We start from the raw sequence: 24,858 nt of genomic DNA on the forward strand, positions 1-24,858 counted from the left end.
CACAATCAAATCAGCTATTGCCCTGAATCTTATACACTCATTGGAAAGAATATTAAAACCAGCATGGGCCAAACAAGTCCTCTTTTTGACTAATGTTGAGACCTCAGTCCAGCTCTACTGCTGACCAGCTATGAGTGATTCTGTATTGGTGGTTGCTAGGCACCTTGCCATGCCAAAACGGCTGAGTGGCCCTGGGTGTGGTAGTTTGTGATTAAAGCATTGGAAACTGGACTTCAAAAATCAAAAATAAAAAACAAATTAAAAGTACTCCTTGCTGTACATAAGTCCTCAAGGGCATGTAGTGGAGTTTGGTAGATTATGGTTCCAGAATGTAACCTTTACTACTACTGCAGCTGCTTTAAATAAAATAGTGGTGAAATATAGGAACATTTAGACCTTTGCTTTAGAATAACCAAATAAGAAATACTGCTAATTTGTTATGCATTAACAAATATATTACGTCTTAGCAGACTGTCTAATTAATCTATAATGTGTATATAAGACTTTCTTAATACATACACTGAAAAGATTATATCCATTGGAACTACTGCATCATTTTTCCCACCATAATCATTTTCCCCACTGCGAGGGGACTTTTTACCATATGTGGTAGACATGCAAAAATGCAAAGAAATATTGGAAAATGATACATAAAATGTTACAAGGGATATTGAATTGTGTAATACCATTCAAACTGGAAATATTTCTCGTAAAGGTGACATCAGAAATTAAAGATCAACACAAGAAGCACCTTATTGCACATATTAGTACAGCAGCAAGAATATTATATGCACAAATGTGGAAATCTATAGACGTTCCAATTAGAGAAAAATTAATAGTGAAGATTTATGAAATAGCAGAAATAGATGTCTTAACAGAAAGAATGAAAGAGATATAGGTAGAATAAGAAAATATTGGAAGCCTATATATGACTGGATAGATAATTTTAGATAAATAATATTGACTGTTTAGATAAATTAGTAAATATTATAATGGCAAATGTGGTAATATTTGCATTGATTATTTATTTCTAGTATTTTTTTAAGAATACATGTTGTAATCCAAGGCCAATATCCTGATGTGTTACCTGTGTAGATCCATCCCTAAGTCCTGCCCACTTCCCTACCCTGCATCTGTAATAAACAAACATTTTTATAAAAAAAAAAAATCATTTTCCCCACTGTAAATTCCTTTAGCTGTCTCAAAATGAAACATTGTTTTTGCTACCTGAAAGCCAAAACAGATATAAATTCTTCCACAGATATGATCCTTCCTGTTTTTCCCATTAGGTGAAGAGATTATATGCATCTGTGTATTTTGGCATCCTCTGTATCCTCGTTCCCCTCTGGACCCTTTCCCTGGAAACCGCCTCAGTTGTTCTCCCCCCAGCTATCCCCTCACCACCATTCTAAACTCTCAGCCTCTCCCAGTGGGCAAAATTCATCAAGGGATTTTGCTTGACTATAGCCACTGAAAAACCTCTCCTGCTGGAACATTTTTGCTGAACAGATAAATATAAGATGTCCACAAAATTCCCTAGGATATTAATGGCAATAAGGACAATACATCCTATTTACTATCATGAATTCCAAGAACACAGGGGTGGTGTAGGGGGTTCATTAGGCTGGCCATTGGCCAAAGGTCTATGAACATCAGAGGGCCAAACTGACCGGCCACTTCCTGAATCCTGAGTACTGGTGATAGTGATAGCGCCCAACAAGGCATGGCAATAGGAGCAGAGCAGCTGCTGCACCCATCAGGCATAGGGACCCAATCCTATTGAAGTTTCTAGCATCAATGCAGCCACAATCCAGCCCAGAGATAAGGGAAAAAAACATTCCTTTACTTTGAGGAGGCCTCCAGGACTGCCCCACCATCACAGAATGCAGTGCTCAACCCACTGGCATGGCTGCATTAGTGCTGGAAAGTTGGATAGGATTGGGCCCTAAGTAAATGGAGAATTTTCCCTCTTTTCCTCCTTCTCCTATAGCCAATCCTGAGTCATTAAGCAGAACAAGGATAGAGGAGGAAGGCTGGAAAAATTCTCCATTTACTCAGACTTGATCAACACAGCAGCCTTTCTTCTCTTGCTGCAGCACTGAATATAGGGGGAGGGGAGAAGGAAAAGACCGTCAGCAGTTCCACAGGAACACTCTTCTTGCTTCTGCTGCTGTAACAACTGTAAAGGTAAGGAGAAGGTGGGAGTTGGCAAGGAGGGAGACAAAAATTTATTAGAATACGCAATTCAAAATAATTCTTGGATCTTGAGAAGTTCACCTCCCCTTTTTGGGGAGGAGGGAGAGTTTCTGAGCTCCAGGAATTATTTCCCAAACGCATGTTGGATGAAATTCTCCAGCATTCCTATATTTAAATCTTTCTTCTTTACACATTATACTTGTTTTATTCAAAGGGTGTACCCTTTAATGTGCAGTGATCTTCAACTACCATTAGAGGGTGCACAGGTGTCAAAAGACATTAATTAAGACCTGTCTTGTGCCATGAGACAGATTATAGAGGTTCCATTCCTATTATATATAGATATATTCTAAATGAAGGTAAAGTCAAAAATCAGTGCTTCAGTATACTGGCTGGGATTCTAAAGAAGGGTGCACAGAGAAAGTCTCTGCAAGGACATGTACATACCTGTTCCTCTCCACAGCAACCACCTGGTTTCCCTGAACGATTTTCTAGAATAGTAATTGTCAACCTTTTCCATCTCACGGCACACTGATAAGGCACTAAAATGGTCAAGGCACACTACCAGGTTTTTGACAATTGACAAGGCACACCATGCTGCCAGTGGGGGCTCACATCTCCCATTGGCCCTATTAATAAATGACTTTCCCCCAAATTCCACAGTGGTCCACAGTGGCACAACTGTGGACCACTCACGGCACACCAGTGCGTCACGGCACAGTGGTTGAAAATACCTGTTCTAGAAGGTCTTAGGAATAGGGTGAGATGAAGAGAAGGGAGTTCTGAGAAATCAGGTGGAAGCACCTTCCACAAATAAGAGCACAACCTACTGAAGGTGCCTTTTCCAAATTTCTGGGAACATATTGAGCCCTCCTGTGTCCAATCCCAACCCATCCCCAAAAGTCTCCCAAACCTCAGAACACAATCCCTGGAGGAAAAGGAAGTGACTATGGAGAGAAAGGGAAAACTTTGGAAACTTCCTTCCACCCACACTCCTTAGGATTCAATCCATTGATACGAAATCTTTCCCAAAATACAAATAAATAGCAATGGATTTTCAACATATGGTGGCTCATTCCAATAAACATTTGATCTATTTTATGAGTAGCAGAATGAGGGTTAGGTTTCTTTGGAGGTGTTGTTAAAGGAAGAGATTCTGCTACTGAATTATATCCATTATCACCAAATCTGGTTCTACTGAGAATACAAGTTTACAACAGTTTGTTTTGCGACAATTCACAATAATGACAGTTATTATGAGTCATCGCAAACCTTCTGGAAAGGCAAAGAGGATCTTTCTGAATCTGTGCCCTGGAGAGGAGCGTCTTTCTGAGCGTCATGGTTGGGATGAGCCTAGGGAGAACAGCGAGGATCTTCTTGCAGAGCGCCACATCTACCGCTAGCAGCAGCAACCTCCTGTTGTCTCCCCACATGGCCACACTACCTGAAGGATCTTTCCCTTGCCATTTACGAGCCAAGCAACAGCCCACAGGCTGTTTCTACATTCATACCATTCGTTTCAGAGCTTTAAATATAATAACATATTACGTATGTCAATTTGGCGAGAGGCTTTGAATGTAACTCAGTGACTTTCCATTGACTTACAGTATATAATTATGTTCATTTTACACCATTTTTTTTTTGCAATTTTTTTTTCCTTCAGGGCTACCAGTATTAAGGAAACCATCATTAGTACTTCATGACGAGCAAAAGGGTGATATTTAAGGCTGGAATCATATACATACTTTCTTGAGAGTAAGCCTCATTGAACACAGTGGGACTTCTGAGTAGACAGGTTTGTGCTCTTAGGGATGTATAAGAATACCTTTTTCAGCCACACCTAGGCAGGTCTACTCAGAAGGTAAATCCTGTCCTCCACATTAGAGTTTATTCCTAGAAAAGTATGCATATAATTGCAATTTTAATTAACTGTGGCTAGTTAACTTATCTTGTCCAAGGGCCTGAAAACAGCTAACAATACTTAAAATGATATAGCTTCAAAGAGAACATCTATTCGCTCATTTCCTGCCTCTAACTCCTTGCCTGGATAAAAAGGCAAACAGCTTCTTGGAGATTCTTATGTGAACCAGCATGTGTAAGAACACATTTATAAGGAAATAATAATTACAAACATAAGAAGTCTGTTGAGGTAGCTAGTTGTTGTTGCCAATCTGCATTTATGATTCTCTAAGAAACAATTCTACATTTTAGATAAACCAACACTGGAGAAATTAAATTAAAGCCTTAACATATTTGCTTAGGCAAAAAGTTGTGATACCTGAAAGTGAAAATTCGCCTCTTTGACTTTCACTTTCTCTGATTAGGAAAGCTCCCGCCTGGTTTTCAGGATATAGCAGTTGTTTCTCAGCATCAGCTCGTTTCATAGCACCAAAAAACCACCTAAAGTAGACAAAAAAAATATAGAATTAATTAGCAATCAAAGTTGCTCTTGTACAGCTATGTCTGTTTTAAAACAGAGGCACAGTTTGACACAAATGACATGACGTTAGTGAAAGATTGTGAAGGTTAAAATGATATTACTGTGGCCAGTTTTGTAGGTCAGGTCTTAATAGGGAATTAGACAAATTCACAGCAGACAGATATATCAGGGGTTCTCAAACTTCCTGGGTGTAAACCTCCTGAGATAAGTCTTTTCAGGGGCAGGGAAAAAGGGAGTGATGCAATCCTCAGGATTGTGCTGCTCTAGGGGCAGAGAGACTTTTTTCTAACACATCTTACCTCCTGCTGGGGTCCAAGGGGAGTGGGAAGCCCCGCAGAGCCTCCTTCAGATTGTAATCAGTGAAAATAGTTATCACAACTCACTTTCGGTTTCACAATTACAACCTAGAAGTGGGTCACGACCACTATTTTCACTATAGAGGGCTCTCTCCACCCCCTAGACCCCAGTAGGGGGTAAAATGTGTTGGGAAAAAAGCCTCTCTGCCCCTGCAGCAGCACAATCCTGCTGATTTTATCTCTGCCTTCAGTTGTCCCTTAAGGGGGCAGAAGCCAGGGCTCTCAGGCTGGGGAGTCATGACACCCCAGTTTGAGAATCACTGAGATATATCAATGACTACTACTCATGTTAACAATATGCTACCTCCAGGCTCACAGATTTATGCCTCTGAATATCAGTTGTGGGAAAGCAACAATGGGAGAGAAGTATACCTTTATCTCCTAGATGGGCCTTTGGCCTAAACTAGCAAGGCTGTTTTTGCATTCTTGGGTAATGTCTGCATATTGCATGCCTGTAGGAGAACCATGGGTGAAAATGGTGGCTGCCACAAAAAAAATGGCAGCCCCCCACTAGAGATTGCCATTTATTCCCTAGCCTATCCTAGAAGAACCAAACATCCCAGCATGTAGCATGTGTGTGGGGTGAGGGGGCATTGCTAGCACACCACTCCATTACTGATGTGTGTACCAAGTGTTGCCATAGACAGTGGGACAGTTGGTTTTACAGTACTGACTTTTTCAAGTTTGCTGCATGTTCTGCCAGATTCCCAGTTCAAGCTCTGCCTGGAGAATTACGCCCACTTTAAGCAAATTAACTCCCCTTCATTCCCCCAACAAATGACCCTGGTTCTACCCTGCAGTCCTGCTGGACCCCACCTCCAGGGCAGCTCACCTGTTCAACCTGCAGAGGTCCTCTCTCCTGCCAGCAGCCTCTCACCACTACATAGCCTCCCACCACTACAGCAGACCCTTGGTCCTCAGCAGGTCTTGGGCACAGCAGCCACACACCAAACTCCAGTGTCTCCTGCAGTCTGTTAGTCAGTCCATTATTCACAAAGTCAGTCAGAGTATCCAGGGCAAAGTCCAAAGTCAATGAGCCAAGTCACAGTCCAAGGTCAGATTCCAGGTAAGTCAGTCAAATCAGTCAGAGTATCCAAGTCACAGACCAAGGTCAGAATCCAAAATCAATAAGCCAAGTCAGTCAGTCTCCTCTCCTACTTGCACTCCTTCTACAACCCACCAACCCTTCCTTCCTTCAAGTGGCTGCAGCTGTGCAGCACACTCTGCTGGATGCCCAGGCCTTACCCTTAAAGGGGCCACTGCTGACACCACATCTACCTCCTCACCAGATCTTCCACAATTCCAATACACTGCATTATTAGATCCTGGCTAAGTTATGCTGACATCATGGTAGTGTAAATTGGTTGCTGGTATGGAGGGGATGGGGTCACAGTGTTGCCTGAATTGTCAACCATCCTAAGAGTTAACCATGAAAAGGTCAAAGAATAATCAACAAATTAGGTTGGGCTGTTGCAGGTACTGTAAAAATAAGCAATGTAAAGCCTTTGAAATAACAGTGATTTGTTTCTTTGATCAAGTACTAGATTGTGAATAAATGTTTCCAGGGTGAGGAATGAGGAAACAGTAACAGACTTAGCGAAGACAAAGGAGTCTTGGCTTTCCTGTAAATTCATTCACACACTTAACAGTCAATAGGAAATGATCTACTACTTGATTCACAGTGCCAACCTATATTTGTCTACTCAGAAGTAAGTTTCACTGTATTCAGTGGGGCTTACTCCCAGAAAAAATGTGTATAGAATTTTAGCCTCTTTGTCATACACTTCACACATCTACCTGAAATGGGGCTGAAAAAGGAAGAAAGAATTACTGGATATGAGATTTTGCCAAATTTGGTGGGTTTTCCATTTTTATATCAAACATGTGGCTTTAAATCATCAGTTGTTAAATAGGGAGGTTCAACTTTTAAAAGCTGGGGGCTGCATGATCTGGCGTCAGCCCCCCTCCAAGTGCACAGTCATGGAAATAACTTGCAGTGATGTGATGGTGACACTGCCAATTACTTTTGGGTTCTGAGGTGCCAAAGTCATTTGGCAGGCTCAGGTGGCAAGAAGCAGAAGTAGCAGTGGGTGTGGCAGGGCTTTTCAATTTCCCTGCTGTGCTGTTCTGGCTTCTCCTTCTCCAAAGGAGAAGCTGGAATGGCACAGCAGGGAGATCAAGGGGTGGTAGATGGTGGCTGCAGCAGGGATTTTCAAGGGCCGCTAAAAAGGCACACAATGTTGGACCATTTTGTATTTAAATTGTTCTTATAATTGCCATTTGATTTTAAACAATTTCTTAAAAATTATCTCAAGCCTTCTTTACACTTTTGGTCTTTCACAATTGGTAACATCATATTGTGTCAGTTTCTTCAGTGGGAACTGGAGATCAAATGGATCAGTAGGACAATCTGATGTTACACACTGAATGGAATGATGTCATGCAATGACTCAGAAAAATGTGATGAATAAAATTGCATGAATCTAAACAGCCAGTCAGGCATCATCTAGGAAAGAAAATGACTATCATGAAGTTTTCATGACCTTGTGCAGACTATTGTACACATATACTGGCTGAACGTGAAAAGAAATATTAATACAGGAACTCTAGAGTAACTAAGAAGGTGAAACAAAACCATAATTGGGGCACATCTTTTCTTTTCAACCCTAAGTTTCAAAGGACTTGATACATATTTGGAGCAGGTGCAAACAGGACTCCAAAGCTATTATCTAAATTATATTCACAAATACAAGAATTGTGTGCCTGTGCAGGGCACATTTTTGTCCATTAATGGTAGGGCTGCCTTCAGACAGATAAGTTTAATTGTAATTGTAAGGCTCAAATTGGATCATCAAACTGTAGTTAGAGAAAAACGTCATTACAGCTTTACACATTTTTTTCAAAGCGCAGGAAAAGAAAGCATTTAAAGGTCTCGTGGCTGAACTGAAACTTTACATCTAAAACCTCAGAAGGCTATACAGGTATAGCAGAAACTGAGCTAGAGGGGGGCCACGCGGTAAGTACAGTGGGTTCCTCAATGGTTCCTTATATTGTTTATTATTATTATTAAAGTTTATTATTATTATTATATATTTAAGTCACTGTCAAGGCGTAAATTCCTCTGTATTTCTTTGCCTGATCAATGATTGGTGGCTACCCTGAATGTTTTAATTTTGTTTTCTTGTTGGATTGTTTATGCCCATAAAGGTGGAATGAATGAATGAGGTTCCTCAATGTACCGTGTCAGCACCCCCTCCCTCCTCGTTGGGGCCATTTGGGGCAGCAATGGCAACGTACCATCACTGCCCTGAATGGCTCCGAGAGGGAAGGGCACTGCTGCAGAGCCTGCCCCCCTCCACTTCCGCTTCTGGTTGAAAGAGCTGCTCAGTGTGAATCAAGGCTCTTGGGCAGTGCAATTACAGGTCATCAGACCTCTCAGTTTTGCTTTCATAGTTTCTGTTCGTGTGTAAATATCAGATGAGTATTTCCCGAACTTAACCTTTGAAGAGCAATCCACCAATGTGGGGCTGTGTTACATGCTAAGCTCTTTGTCTCTGAGTTATGAGCACTGTGTTCTGACTCACCTCTCAGTTATTTCTTGAGTCTTTCAGTTGAATATTTAACTGGTAACTACATCATGTACAGGTACAGAACAGTTTGAGCAGTACTAGTAATGATATTAGTACAGTACCTGAAAACAGCAAGGACACTACTTGGTGCTCTGCCAATGCTTTCAGTTAGGTATACTCAGTAGCTAGAAATAAAAGGACAAAGGCCAAGCATTTCTGTACCTATTTATTATTTTGTCTAGCCTAGCTTATCCCAAGTGTCAGAGGTACTAGGCTGTCAGAGGGACTTCTGTATACATCCTCTGTGGGTTCCAGTACACCAGTTTAGTTGCCAAGTCAGCCCAACAGCGGATTCTGATACGGTAGCACTGATACTATTAATAACCAAAACAGAAAACCCTGTTAGTGAAGTACTAACAACTTTATCTGAATAACAGTTTACTTTGCTCAACTCTCAGGTTCTGTTGCATTCATCTTCAGATCAGAGCTGCTCTTGTTTCCTGTATGCACCCCAGTTCTTTCCTTGCTGCTGTTTCTATCCCGTGCCTCACTCCTTCCTCCTAACATTTGCCTCTATGCAGCATGATGCATCTTTGTCTCAGATTAAAGCTTCTGATGTTGACTCACCCTAATCCATGGCCAAAATTCTGTGGATAATGAACAGTTGAAGGGAACAGATATACTCATATTGCCAGCCTCAGCCTGTATGCAGTAGAGATGGACAAGTCCAGCATTGCTTGACCCGAGTCAGGAGACTCTGCCTCCCACAACTCAACTCAAAAACAAATCCTAATGGGCGGACTTTCCGAGTCGTCCATAGTGGTTTCACAACTGAAAAGACTTGATACTTTTTGATACACTTGTCAGGCATGACTCTGTGGGGAAAAACAGAGCTGCTGCTGGAGGTGTTTGTGCGCATCAGAATTTTCTTTAAACACTCCCATGATGTCCCCTTCCCATCTGTAAACAAGGTGGATGGCCTGCCTGAGAGAAGGGACAGAAGTAGCAAGAAGGAGGAAACCGGAAGAACCCTCCGAGAGCATAGTAAAAGCATCAGAAGGCTTTACCAGCGCTGCAGAGTGTTGTGCGAGGCTCCATTGCACTTGGGTAAGTATCCCTTGGGGGGGTGATGTAGGCGGGTGGCATGTTGCAGACCTGGGCCCTGGGGTGCCATGGGAGCAGGTCCATTACTGAGCAATGCTGCTCCTGCACCTGGAGGTAGCACACACCTCATGACTAATAACTATTGCTAGACTTGTTGCATAAATTTGTCAAATTTAAAGCCATTTGACTTGTGGCTACCACAATGTGGTCTTGTGACAACAAATTCCATAGACTAATTTTTTACTCTGTGAAGAAATATTCCTTTCTTTCTGTTGTAAATCTCCCACCCTGTCTCACTGGATGACCCCTGGTTCTAGCACTGGCAGAAAAGGACAGAAACACCTCTCTATCCCCTCTCTCCGCACCACATATAATTTAATAAGTCACATCTACCCTTAATCCCACAGAGGAGACCCTACCCTATGCCACACAGTGCACTTGATATGTAAAGTTTTGAAACTTATGCCCCAATCCTATCAGTGCCTAGTGCTGCTGGAATGAGTGTTCCAGCAGCACTCTGTGTTGTTGCAAAAGGCGATATGCCAGAGCACATGACCTGGCCACTGCAAGTGGTGAGCATCCGGCTCCATGCATCCGCAGACTAGACTCCTGCCGGCCCTGGTGGATATGCCCAGGTGGTTGGAGGGAGGCATGAGGTAGGCGGAATGGGTGCCAGTGGGCGGAATAGGGTTGCAATGGGGGTAGGGAGGAGGGCAGATTGGGGCTGCAAATGGGGCAGGCTAGGTGGCAGCAGCATCCTCCAAATCCAAACTCCTTTCCTGGCCTCCATCTCCCAACCCAGGTTGCTGCAGACTTGCACCAGCTTTAGAGCTGATGCAGGTCTAAGTAGACCCAGTGGCCCGGCATGGGCATACCCTTGGGTAAGGAAACAATTTTTCCCTTGCTCCAAGAAGGCCTCCAGAGGCCAAAACTCCCCCACAGGATATGGCAGGTGCCATGTTGGTGCTGCTGCATCAATGCATGGGGAGTTAAGATTGGGCTGATAGTTGTTTATCCTGTGCATATAGCTGAACAGCAGAAGCCTACACATATCTCATTAGATTCAATGGGACTCACTTCCAGGTAAATATGTAATGAACTGGAGTCCTAATCATCGTAACAAGAGAGAGAGAGAGAGAGAGAAAGTACCTGAGCATCAAAAGCACGGAATCTAAAGTCTATTAATTGCTACCACCTACTGAAGCATCTTAATATAGGAAAGTAATTTTGGTTACAAAGTAGGGGAAGACAGACAGCAAAATAAGGAGGATGGGAAGGCTAATGTTAGTACAGACCGAAAACGGCAATGTCACTCTATAGGAAATACAGAGGCTTTTGTATAGCCTCTCATTCTAAATCTTAAGGAAATATTTCATTTCTTTCTAGAAAGCCACTGCAATATTGAGACTGGAATCCTCAAACATAACCTGAATAAGCAAATTTCATTGGAAATGCAGCCACTGATTTAGTAGAGTATGCTTGGAGAAATCCAAGAATAATGGTCACCTACCTCACTGGGTTATTGGAGCGATTAAAGGGTACTCCTATTAGAAGTATATTAACTTTGAAGAAAGTTCCATTGTTTTCAGTACAGTTGCGTCCCATGTAACAGTGATAGAATTGCAACCTTACAGCCCAGTTCTAACTGGGCTGCCCATCCAGCAGTACAACGGTGCCAAAACAGCTGCTGCTGTATCCTGCAAGGGCAGGGAGTCAGTTGGAGGTCTCCTCGAGGTAAGGGAACATTATCTCCTGTGCTTCATGTCAAGCTTCAGCCTGCCCAATGTGGCTGGGAGGATCTGAACCAGATCAAATGCTGGTGCAGAAACAAATAGCCCCTTGTAGGGCTTTCAGGCTCGGGAACGGGGTTAGGATGCAGAAAGCTTCCTGATGGAAACGACCGATTATAAGTCATTGGGAGCTGTTTTCTGAAAGAAAGAAAAAATTGCACGTGTGGGGGAGGCGTGATCAGGATTGGCACCATAGTGGGGGAAAAGTCCCTCTAACCATGCCATGGGTTTGCCCAGTTTTGCTGCCCCCGTGCTCTAAAAACACAAAAACAAAAATAGGCCATCTTATGCATTTCATGTAATGTGCAGTTTAGCCCTTAACACACTCCTCATTAAAAGTTGTTGACTTTTTTGGTTAAGTTTGGGAAGCACAAGAATTTGAAAAATGGGGAAGTTCAGAATAGGAAGTCCCACAGTTTATGTCCGTAATAAATATTACAGTTTATGTAATATTACATTACCTGCCAAACCCAGATCCCTCTGAATTTGAGCCCTTCATCATAATGTATTTCTTTTCCACCACCAGCCAACCCTTCTCTGCCATTCTCCTTCCTACTCAAGAAAAATTACTCTTGCAAAGGGGACAGAAAATGGACAAAAGGAAAGGGTCGCAGGGGAAAGCAGAGGAACATTAACAACCATGGAAAATATCATTTTCTATTCAATAGTTTTCTATTTCTAATCCAATTAATTGTATTGAGAGACATAGGAAACTACAATTCCTATGTACCAAGGCAGAAAAAGAGACGTTGGGATATGTTCAGCTATGTCAAGGACAGTGAAGGATGTGGTGTACGGGGCTCCTCCTGTCTCTAGCAAATTTCCTTAAAGTTGGTTTCTTCTAGCACAGGGAGAGAGAGAGAGAGAGGCCTCAGATCAAGGCAACCATCCCTATCACCATCTCTGTATTGCCAGGTAAGGGAACTGTGCCCATCACTGCCTTTAATTTCCAATTTATCCATGGTGGGGCTTGGAGGAAAACAGACATCTCTGAATTATTGGTCAAGTATGATCCCATTGAATGGCATTTGCTAAACAACAAAGCTTAAGATTTGGCAATGCTAAAGCACTTTTCTTCTCCATCCTTTAAATACAACTTCTTAATTTTTTTTCTTATTTTAAATAAATTGCACAGCTGAACCTAGCAAGGCTTTCAAATGAAGTTCTGGGCTCACTGGTAAAATCAGAAAAAAGGAAAGTTAATTGCTGCAAGATTGTTCTTTTTAACAGCTGCTACAATACTTTTTTTTTAAAAAAAAGAGGGAATAAATTTAGTTTGCCGTAGTGGAAACATTCTCAAATAACTTTCCATAATTACTTTGATAATGCTTATTTTTGTTCACTCGTGGAATTATGCCTAGATATTAACTATAATATTGACTCAGGCCAAGAAGGAAGCTCACTGGCAAGAATTGTTGGCTGCTGCTAATGCCACAGGGAGATTGAAGGCAGAGGGAAGTTCACGTCCTTACTGGTAGCAGCTGTGAGGTAGTTGTGAAGGGAAGAGGTGCCTCACTGGGAACGCACATGTCACACCAGCATGGTATGTCGACATCAGTGGAGGTGGTGAGCCATTCAGCAACTATGAACTTTTATGGTGCTGAATGATGTTGTCACTGCCACCTCCGAACTGCCACTAGTAACATCAGGAACTCTCCTTCCCCCTTGATTGCCCTTCAGCTGAAATCACAGGTTCCAGCAGTTCTGCTCGGCTGGAAGCTGCTATGCTTACTGAATTGGCAATTCAGATCTTAGCTGTTCTGCATCACTTTGTAAATGTACACCAGCTGTCTCTGTTTTGTCTCATTCATCTTGAGACCTGTGAGAAGACAATATTGAAAAAATAACTTCTTGATGTTTGGGGGTAGAATTTACAGGATATGTCATTGTTAAGACTGTAGCTCTTTTCCTGGGTTGCAGCTGCTCTTCGAAATCGCAGTGAAGATGGCCTGCTAGCATGCTCTTTTCCCACTGTCTGCACATTTGTCCACACATTTGTAGAAAGTGTCCTCACATACAGGAGAGGCTACTTTACAGATCTGCAAACTATCATGTGTATTATGGGACAGAGCCTGGGACAGCTCCTGCATTAATTCACCAAGTGCACAGATAAGCAGGTCAAATATCTGGAAAGGGGAGAGGAGGAATTCAAAGTGGGCCTGGGTAGGCTCAACCTACCTAGTTATTTTAAGGGATGGACCCACCCTGCTCAAGGTCCAGTTACACATGTGCTCAACTGTGCAACTTACCCACTGAAAGGGGATTGGGCTGTATGTTTCCTATTCGAGATCAAGGCCATATCAGTTTGGGAGTATGTGTGGTGAAGAAACTGAAAGGAAATACAGTGTGTCTTTTATCAGTTGTATAACTCCTAGATGCAACAATTCCAACTTCAGCCCTAGTCAGCCTGTGATTTTTGGAAGAACAGAAGCTTTCCACTTACAAAGATTCAACAAACTGCCCAATCTTGTAATTACCGACCAGCACTGTTGTGCCTCTTCCACTGGCACTGACTGCTACAGCAGTCAAAGCAGTCCTAAAATGTGCTCTGGCAGTGCACTACTCAGAGTCGTTGACTCTCTTGCCACACGCTGGACAAGACAGGTCAGCAGGAAAGGTAGAGGGTGGCGAAAGGGCAAAATTGGGCCTCCTCTCTGGGAGTCTTACAGTCTCTGCAAGGCCCATTGCAGGTTGGGAGTCTTATAGTGGTGTAAGGGGATTTAAATCTCCTTTTGCCTCTGAAACTTCTAATCTGTCTCCTCCCGTCTTGCAGGATACAGCAGGCCCATTCTTGGCATGGTTGCACCAGTGTGGGGGCATTAGGACTGGGCTAACATGGAAGTTAGGGAACACTTTTAGCCCTGACTTCTGGTTTGCAGCCAGTGCTGCTAGCTACAGCAGCCACTCAGGAGCATTCCAAGAGGCTCTGAAGTGAAAAATCAGGAAATACCAGCATTCTGAATGTATCGGACAGTGTTTGAAGTTGACAGCACTGACATCGTCCCTAGTGAAGCTAACATGCCAAGGGAATCCGTGTACTTGGGCACGTGACTGTACTTACAAACAAAATGACTTATGAACAGACCTCTGAAACTGAATGAGTTCATAAGTAGGCTATTCCTGCCCTGGAATCCACAATTGACTTTAGTAGATGCCATACCATGGCATGCAGCCATACAAGAAAATCTCACCAAATGAATGAAAATCTGGCTCTATCCCTGCTGTAGCTTTTTGCAGTAAACACAAGGGCCTGAGCCGGTGCTATTAGCTGGCTTCCGTGGTTTTATATTAGATAATTTAAAATATTTATATGATAAACTGCCTTGAGTGTTCTGCCAGGTAAAAAGACAACATAGAAATGCTAAAAATAAACAGCTGCACCATCACATGCAAGGCAAATAGATCTGTCCATCGCTGTCAAACTTTGAAACACTTAAAACCCCTTTGGCACTGTTTCAGTATAATAATAGAACATTATGTTGGTAATAGAACAGGATGGTCTCTTTGGATAGAGCACTAGGGACCATCTATCAGCCCATTCCTATCCACACTTTCCTGGAAGTAAGTCCCATTGACTCTACAGGGACTTACTTCTGAGTCAACATGCATAGGATTGGGTTGTATATTTCCATGGCCTTTTCTTACACCACAAAACATCATGCACAATATTCAGCACATAGGGAAATTCCTCTCTCCCCAAAAATACAAGAAGTAGGTGTCCCTGTATTTCAGTATAAGAGATGGGTGCAATTCTCAGTTCCTCAGGTAGGGAATAAGATTAGTTTTGCACCAGAATGGAAGGGCTAGTATCAACCCTATGTTTTGTTGCTACTACACAGAAAATCATAATGAGCGAGTTATTCTTTGGATAGGAACTCAACTCAAACCCACTTGAACTGTGAAGATGTATGCCAACCACTAAACAAGCTTCTTATGTTTGAAAGCACTGAAGGTGCTTTATTAGTGTTAATATTTAGTTATTCAAAATCTGTCCTGATTTTTTCTAATAAGGTGGCTCAAAAACAATGGTTAAATTCCAATAAATAAACCGACGACGACGACAATACCTTATTATTCAAACAAAAACAAGCTTCTTATGTTTGTAAGCCAAGAAGGTCTCCCCAGTTCATTTCAGGGCAGGCTCACGTGGAGGTATATATATATATATATATATATATATATATATATATATATATATATATATATATATATATATATATACACATTATATATGTAATATATATATTACAGCCCAAATTCTATTGAAATTCCCCCTGTCAATGCAACTGCACCAATGGAGCACAAGCTGCTTCCGTGAGAGAGGAAGGAGTTGTAAATGTCTCCTCAAGGTAAGTGAACTTTTGTTCACATACCCTGGGGAAAGTCTCCACCACTGCCATGGGATTCCTGCTGTTTAGCAGCCTTGTCCAAGCCACGTAACAGCAATGGTAAGGGAGGTGGACACGAGTGCCACCGATACTGCCCCCAGTCCATCTCCCTCTCTGTCCTGTCTGGAATCACCTTAATAATAATAATAATAATAATAATAATAATAATAAACTTTATTTATATCCCGCCCTTCTCCCTAAAGGAACCCAGGGCGGCTAACAACATGTAAAAAACAAATTTAAAAACATAAATTAGGACAAATAGCAGATAAAAACATTAAAAACACATTAACAGAGACCATAAAAACAGTAGTCAGATTAAAAGACAGAATAAAAAGAGTACAAAAGAGCAAGTCACAGAGGAATCAGGCCTGTAAAAACTACAAAACGTGTAAAAAATGTTTAAAAGGCCAAAAAATCAGAAGGCTTGTGTAAACAGCAGTGTCTTCAGGCCTCGCCGGAAACTCTCAAGAGAGGGAGCCATTCTCAAGTCAAGGGGAAGAGAGATCCATAATGTTGGTGCCACTACCGAGAAGGCCCTATTTCTTGCAGCCACCCCCCGGACCTCCTTGGGTGGCGGCACTTGTAAAAAGGCCTTCTCTGATGACCTGAGAGGGCGAGCCGGATTGTACGGGAGTAGGCGGTCTCTAAGATATCCTGGCCCAGAGCAGTATAGGGCTTTAAAGATCAAAACCACCACCTTGAATTGGGCCCGGAAACGAATGGGCAGCCAATGTAGCCCCCAGAGAAGCGGACTGACAGAGTCAAACCGCCTAGCTCCAGTGAACACACGGGCCACCGCATTCTGCACTAATTGCAGTTTCCGAACTGTCTTCAGGGGCAGCCCCACATAGAGCGCGTTACAATAATCTAACCTCGATGTCACCGTGGCATGGATCACCGTGGCCAGGTCTGCACGATCCAAGTACAGCTGCAGCTGGCGAACCAGCTGAAGCTGAGCGAAGGCCCCCCTAGCCACAGCCGCCACCTGGGAATCCAGGAGCAGCTGCGAGTCCAGGAGGACCCCCAAGCTTCATTTCTCACAACCTGGGAATGCACTTATTCTTCCAGTTCCACCCCCGCTGCCATCACACCTACATTTGCTGGTCCAGCTGGGAGCCTCCTGCACTTCCACCAGTTGTGGCAGAGTGTGCAAGATGGCTGGCAGTGGTGCGCTGCTCGTGCCGCCACAAGCCATTTTTCAACAGCGGAACTCTGTTCCACTGTTGTAAACCCCTGTGCACATCCCTAGGTAGGACTGGGCTGTTAGAAAATTTCCATGTTAAATATCTATCTATCCAGATATTTATATTCCACTCTTCTATGTCTGAAGAGGCCCCCAAGGAAGCTTACTGTCAAATCCTATCAAAATGCACCCCCACCAGTGCAGCCACACCACCAGATCACAAGCTGGATCGTGCGGGGGGGGGGGGGAGAGACCCCGAGGTTTCCTCAAGGTAAAGGAATATTTTTTTCCCTTTACCATTATAAAACCAAAGGTATTGGTAAAATCAAAACATAAACTAATTCCTACAACATAATTCCCAGCATTCCCTTAACCTATCTCATTCCAAAGTGAGACAATTCCCAACATCCTATTCAAACTCTGTCCCTGAGGGAAGACGAACCATATAAATGATAGTCCCTTCCCAAGACAACAGCAACAGTGTTGTGAGACTCTATGGCACAGTAGAGCATGATGCATATGAAAAGTGTAATGATAAATCATAATAAAATGCTTTCTATAATGCAAATGGATTCATGACATCTGTGCTTTAACTCAAGGTATTAACTGTAACTGTTTTCTTAGGTTTAATTTTCTGTGCAAATGGATTGTGCAACTTTCATTGAGATGATACCCTTGACTGATGTTTCACTGCTAGTTCAGTGAATGTTTTCTACAACTGTGAAAGAGACCTTTATTCAAATATCTTTAAAAAAAAAAAAGCATGAAGGGATTCCTGTGCTTTTTCTTCTTCTTTCAGGAAACAAAGGGGGTTTTCTTTTCAACCACAGTCAACCCACGTGGCTGTTCAGGTTATTAAAGTTAACAGCACAGCTGAACAGCATTTGTTGTCCACTGCACATTGGCAAAGGGTCATTTCTGTGTTTAGGTAAAACAATTGGTGCTAATAATGCAAGGGCAGGTGATTTGTTCGTTTCCATGGTTCCTGTTTGCAGTGCAGAATGCAATCCAAAACAAGGCACAGGAAAGAGATACCATCCTTTTCGTTCAGAACATTTGTGTATGCCCTGAGTTAACATTTGCATTACTTATAGGTACAAAATAAATGAATTCTTCAGTTAAAACTTTTTTTTCTTTCCATTGCAATATTAAGCATACGGGGATACTTAAGGTAAGCATTACAAGTGAGGCTTAAATAATTTACAAATTAAAACAGCATTTATTTATGAGCTAGAAACTAATATAATTCAGGTCATTAAAAGTATATCTTAACAGCCCAAACCTAACCAACTTTCCAGGGCTGAGTCAGCTGCAATGCAGCCCTGAGGTAAGGAAACAAACATCCCTTTACCTTGAAGAGGACTCGCTCTGTGACAGCTTCCCCATCACAGAATGCAGTGCGCACCCCCTTGGCATGGATGCATCAGCGCTAGAATGTCAGTTAGGACTGGGCTGATAGTGTGCAAAATAAAGGTCCCTTTAAACACTTTTATTATAAATCTGATATGGTGGCCGAATCTTTTAAAGTATTCTCCACAGGAAAATACACACACACAGTAATAGTCTCTGGACAAAGAACAAAACGTTATACAACATCATCAGGTCAAACTATCAAAAGCTTATCAGAATTACCCACTGCAATCAGCATTTCATCCTGGATCCAGAGAAAAGCTATAGGTAGGCAAAAAACTACAGCTGTGTGAAAAGCAGCTTGATAGGGCTGATTTTGACAAACTGGATGGGAAAAAAAAACCCTTGAGGAAAATGATCATGCAACCTACACATGGTTGAGCATCTTACTCTTCTCCCTTACCCTAAGTTAAGCCCCACAGCCACTAAGGGTCTATTCAGATCTGGAACAATTCGATCACTGGTGCAGATCTGAGTAGACCCATGTAGGGCTTTCAGGCATAGGAGGGAAGATAGGATGCAGCAGCTGTCGCCATCCCCTCCTGGTCTTGAACCGCCCTCATCCTTCTTCCGTACAATAGTTAAAGGTATAAGCACTCCGTACTCCATTGTATCTGTTCATGGATCTCCTTGGACCTACTGGACCAGCTATATAGGTCAGATCCCAAAATGGGAAGGATTCAGAATGCACAGCTGCAACCTCATTCACCCTTCCCTCCCATAGATTAGAGATTATTTTGATTAATACATCATAACATACGGGAAAAATATCAGATGTCCCTGTATTCAATGGGGTTTACTCCCAGGAAAGTGTGTACTAGGATTGCAGTTTCACATATCTGTTAAAAATAGGCCAAAATATGTAATGATGCTTGTAGATCAGATTTCAGATTCAGACACCTTTATTAGGCATTATTATGATGCTTGTAGTAAAATAAATATAACTGGTTCTATTTGGAGCTTTTATTCTTTAGCCACTCTTGAGTGTGGGGGCAGGAAGGTGCAAACAAATAAATATCAAGATAAATAATGCATTTATATTGTTGCATGATGTTGCACAATCGACTTCTTTGGATTATGCTGTATTGAAAGTTTAAATGTTCTCTTCATAATCTTCCAATCATGCTACAACATTTATATTTCAGATCTAGACATAGTAAAATGGGTGATGGCTACATGTTGATACAGCCTGCCCACAAAGACAAATGCAGCCCACCAATCACGTATGCAGACTTTCCAGGATCGTGACAACCACCAGCTTTATTCATTACGCAGGCACAGAGCTAAAAAGAAGGCTTAAGTCCTTGGCATGACACCGTACATAGCTGATGGGCCAATTTCCTGATGCCTTATTTGAGATATGACTCATTGCAGATTCAGGCTGCAATCCTAACCACACTTTCCTGAGAGAAGCCCCATTAAACAAAATAGGACTTATTTCTGAGTAGACCTGGTTAGGATTGTGCCCTTAGACATCTAAGTACCAGACTCAGTGTAACACATGACTAAAGAAAAGAGTCCCTGTATTTGTGCTTTTTGTGTTCCAGACCTAGCCACCAGAACCAGTGGCCTGAACCTGTTCCAAAACATATGGGATTAGTGGACATGGCCTCCTAGTCAGAGGACATATCGCCTCATCAGTTTCTCTTTTTAAGAAGTTGCTCCTGCAATTTGATCGTATAAGATTACAATGCTGAACTGCAAAGCCATAGGAAATTAAGTAAGAGTAACAGACTATCTTTGGAGCAATTATCTAGCTCAGTGTTTCTCAAACTGTGGGTCTCACTAGGTGGGTCATGAGTGAGTTCAGGTGGGTCCCCATTCATTTCAATATATATATTTTAAATACTACCATGATATGTGACTGCATTTGGAGACATGTTACAGATCTGTACTTTTAACAAGCTACTATGTATATTCTTTTAACAATGTTAGTAAATGGGACATACTCCTCAGTAAGTGTGGGTAGGATTGCAGCCTAGGATTGTTAAAAAATTTCCTGCTTGATGATGTCACTTCCAGTCATGACTTCACTTCTGGTGGGTCCTGACAGATTTTCATTCTAAAAAGTAGGTTCCAGTGCTAAATGTGTGAGAACCAATGCTCTAGCTGTAATAATGAATGCATTGCAAGGCCAAGCACATTAATACAAAAATGAAGGTCAAGCAGTCAGGGTGATGCCAGTGGGTACAAAATCCCACCTAGGACATTTTGGGGAGGGGGAAATTGGCTTCTAAATTTGTGGCATGTGGGTGTCCATTTAAAGAATGAGAATTTGTTTTTGGTACAGGAACAATTCTAGTTTTTTAAAAAAGGCTATAGCAGCAAATATCATTGTCTTCCCTGTCCACATGCAGCAGTGCTCCAAACTCCACTTGCCTGACCTGCGTAGTTCTGCTCACTCCAGATTTTCCCTGATACAGGGTGGATTTTTCATTATCACCATCACCCTTATGCTTACTGGAGTTTCCCTGATAAAAAAACACCCTGTGTTGCCTATGACAGCAGTGAGAGATGGGTACATGAAGAGGGTAAGCAGTGAGTTTTGAGTGATCTTGAAAAATATCTATCCCAGCTCTTCTGTTACCCTTTTAAAGCACCTTGTGGTACTCCCAATAAAAGGGGCAAACAGGGATTTCTTTTCTTCAGGAGTATTTCAGGATAATAAAGGATGAAAATGCTCACATACATGTTGGGATAGGCTCCAAATAAACACATCAATCTGCCTCACAAAAAATATGGGAAGTCCTCTGTAGCAGTGCAATGCTACTTGGGAAGCAGTCCGAGACCCGAGAGTCAAGGCCTGCTTGGTGTGGCGCAGGAGCCGGAGCGAAGAATGAGACTACAGACTGGTGTGGAAGATAGATGCAGGAGGAAGGCTGTGGGATTAGCCTTCTCTGCCTTTTTAGGCTGTGCTATAGCCTTCTCATTCCTTAGACATGATGCTACCATGATATGTGACTGCATTTGGGGAAACATTAGAGATTTGTACTTTTAACAGGCTACTCTGTATATGCTTTGAACAATGATAGTCAATAGAACTTACTCCTGCGTAAGTGTAGGTAGGATTACAGCCTAGAATTGTTAAAACTCTTCCTGCTTGATGATGTCACTTCCAGTCAAGACATCACTTCTGGTGGGTCCTGACAGATTCTTATTCAAAAAAGTGGATTCCAATACTAAACGTGTGAGAACCATTGGTATATGACATGATGGTATTATTCCTATAAACTGCAATTTTAGCTATTTTGGTTACTAGTGGTGTCACCCTCCCATGCGCATCACTCAGTGTGGTCCGCACCCCTTAGTGATGCCATTGCACTCCATGTGAGTGCTGCAGCAGTTGGTTCCTTCATCTCAACTCTTGTCTTTCTTCTCAGAAAAAAGTGAAGGCAGAAGAAAGGTTTTGCTAGGGTGTCTATCCACCACTCTCCTCTTCATGTTCTGGAAAAAGGCAAGAAGTTGAGATGGAGGAGTTACTGGGGGGGGGGGGAGGACTGTATCGCTTCGAGAGGACATCCCCTCCCCTTTGAGTTCCCTGCGCCTCCCTAAAGAGGCCTCCCAAACTGCCTCACAGTTTGAATAACACTGGACTAGAGGTAAAAGATACCTGGTTCAAGCCGGCAGATTTCAGAACATCAGAAGATCAGAGCATCTTCTTAATTTTTTGTCCAGATTTCCAACATGGGAAGGTGAACTAGCAAGGCTCTTAGAGCTAACTACCTTGTAAGTGATAGGCTTAGTTAAGTTTAGGTGCATAGCTTTATTGTTTTAATGTGTCTCTGTTAAGTTTCTATTGGTCTGTCTTATAGATTGGTCTCTTATAGACTAATGTAAATGTTTATTTCTTAATAAATATATTTAAGCTATAAGCTTGTATTCTTTGTGAGCATCTGGAACTGTTGCCATTCTAAATTCAGTCTTGCTGCTTGGCCACTCTACTGTTTGGGTTAAGCTTTACAGCTTTTACTGGGTCCCTGTAGTTAGGGCCAGTATTACCTGTAGACATAGCTGAAAGGAGCTCCCAGGAGGCTGTTTGTGTTTAGCCGTGTGACCTAGGCTGGCTATAGGATGTGAATTACAGTGTGTGAATTACAGTGGCAGTTAAAGGCTAAATGAGAGTATGTTCTATACCAGGGTAATTTCTGGTAGCTCACTTAACAGTACCACAGATCCACTAAATGCTAAAAGTAGGCCCAGAGCTAAATCCTGGGATTTTCTGGTATGCATAGAGTTTGTATCATGCTTATAGCTATATATCTGAAGGATTGTGTTTTCTGGTTAGTATAATCTAACCATCCCACTTAGCACTCACAACTTCTACAGTAGTGGCTCGCAAACATTTTAGCACTGGTTTCCATGTTTTAAACTGACTCTTTATTAGAACCCACCTAGCTTTATGAAACTGGAAAAAGCGGTTTCACTTTACCAGTCACTCAAGCCTCTGTTTTTATCCTTTTTACTATGGTGGTGGGAGGAGACTGCCTTCTGGAGCATTTGTTGAGTTCCCTGTTCATCAGATTGGGACCATTATGGTCACCTTGTGTTCCCCTTCGCCTGGCTTTCGATAACAGCCAAGGCATAGTCACCTGCACATGTGGTGCAATTTCACTTTCCATAGGTCTCAATATATTTTCCTTGTCAGCCATCAGCTTGTCAGTTTTGTGACCCACCAAAAATTGGGTCACAACCCACAATTTGAGAACCACTGCCCTACAGCATAAATGACATGTGTGACAAACTGCACATGTGCAGTCCATATTTGTTGACTGAAAGCCTTTAATTTTTTTTAACTGCACCTATTTTTGTCATTTTGAAAGTACTTAAAGCAGCGGTTTTCAACCGCTGTGCCGTGGCACACTAGTGTCCCATTAGGCAGCCTCAGGTGCGCTGCGGGGCCAGAGGAGGCAGGCAGCAGCCGTGGGTGGGAGAAGCAGCTGCTGAAAAAGGAGCAGCTGAGGTTGCTTTGCATCTCCTGCTGTGAGCAAGAGGAAGGCTGTAACCCTATCCTCCTTTACCTAGGAGTAAGCCCCATTTAATATTATGGGGCTTACTTCTGAGTAGACATGCTTGGGATTGGGTATCAAGTCCCTTGTCTGCCCTGCCTGTTGATTGGGCAACCAGAAAAGCCTGGTAGAGGTCTGGGTGGAGTTGGGCAGGCAAGCAGGTAGGAAGTGAGCAGTCTGCTGAGGCCACCAGCCTAAGAATGGGCTGGCTGAAGTCCCTTTTCCTTGCCACAGTTGCCTGCAGCTCCCCAAAGTGACCCTCCCTGCCTTTGCCTTTCAGAGGAGGGGCATTGGGCCACAATCCTATGCACACTTTCCTGGGAGTAAGCCCCATTGACTATAATGGGACTTACTTCTGAGTAGACATGCCTAGGATTGGGCTTTTTTTCTGAAATACAGGAGCAGGCAATTGGGGGGGAGGGGAATGTGAGGCAAGCGATTCTGGACCTTTGGAAGGTGTGAACCAGTGAGGGGAAGGATAGTAGGAGAGGTGCTAACTGCAATTATGAGATGAGGGGGGAATGTCCCTGTGGGAGGGGGTGGGTGGGGGAGAGGAGGGGAGAGAAGCGCCAATTGCCTGCTCCTGTATTTGAGAAAAAAGAGTGCAATCAAAAGCCTAATCCTAGGCATGTCTACTCAGAAGTAAGTCCCACAGGCACATCCCCCCCCCAAGTCTTTGGCTGCAGTCCTAACCACACTTTCCTGAGAGTAAGCCCCATTGAACAAAATAGGACTTACTTCTGAGTAGACCTGGATAGGATTGTGCCCTTTGTCATGTAACGATTTAATTGTATTAATTATATTAATTAAAAATTAATTGTAATATAGTAATTTAATGTAAGTAAAAAAACTGGGAGTGTGCCTTGACAATTTTAGTGCCTTGACAGTGTGCTGTGAGCTGAAAAAGGTTGAAAATGGCTGCTGTATACAGTATAACTGCTGCATGAAATAGCAAAGGATTTTGGAGACGTGCTTACCGTGGCTCTGCATCTATATCAGCCATTTTTAACCACTGTGCCGTGGCACACTGGTGTGCTGTGAATAGTCTGCAGGTGTGCAGCGGGAGTTTGGGGTATTAATAATAATTATTAATAGGGCCATTGGGGGATGTGAGCCCGCCACCAACAGCATGGTGTCCATTGTCAAAAAACTGATGGTGTGCCTTGACAATTTTAGTCCTTTGTCAGTGTGCCGTGAGACAAAAAAAGTTGAAAATCACTGACTTAAAGAATGTGAAGGGGTGATGCACATCCTTACACACAGTAGACCCATGCCATGGAGCAATATGAATTTTTAGGTTCCATAGCATATGTCTCTAAAGCCACTGTTTCAGCACATATCCCCATGTACAACTGTGAAATAAGAGAAGTTTCTGCTCTGCTTTTCATGCAAATATCAATCACACTTTGTGTA

The 24,858-nt window shown here is 42.6% G+C and overlaps 1 protein-coding gene across 4 annotated transcripts in view; it reads right to left on the reverse strand.

The window, feature by feature from the left end:
• Positions 1-24,858, reverse strand: part of FRK (fyn related Src family tyrosine kinase) — a 48,097-nt gene that overhangs the window by 21,713 nt on the left and 1,526 nt on the right. For all 4 annotated transcript variants that reach the window (XM_066610942.1, XM_066610943.1, XM_066610941.1 and 1 more), the window contains one exon: positions 4,475-4,596. In XM_066610942.1, the coding sequence (XP_066467039.1) occupies positions 4,475-4,596 (122 nt within the window). The remainder of the gene's footprint in view (positions 1-4,474; positions 4,597-24,858) is intronic.

Source organism: Tiliqua scincoides, chromosome 1 (genome assembly GCF_035046505.1).
Source record: "Tiliqua scincoides isolate rTilSci1 chromosome 1, rTilSci1.hap2, whole genome shotgun sequence".
NCBI lineage: Eukaryota > Metazoa > Chordata > Lepidosauria > Squamata > Scincidae > Tiliqua > Tiliqua scincoides.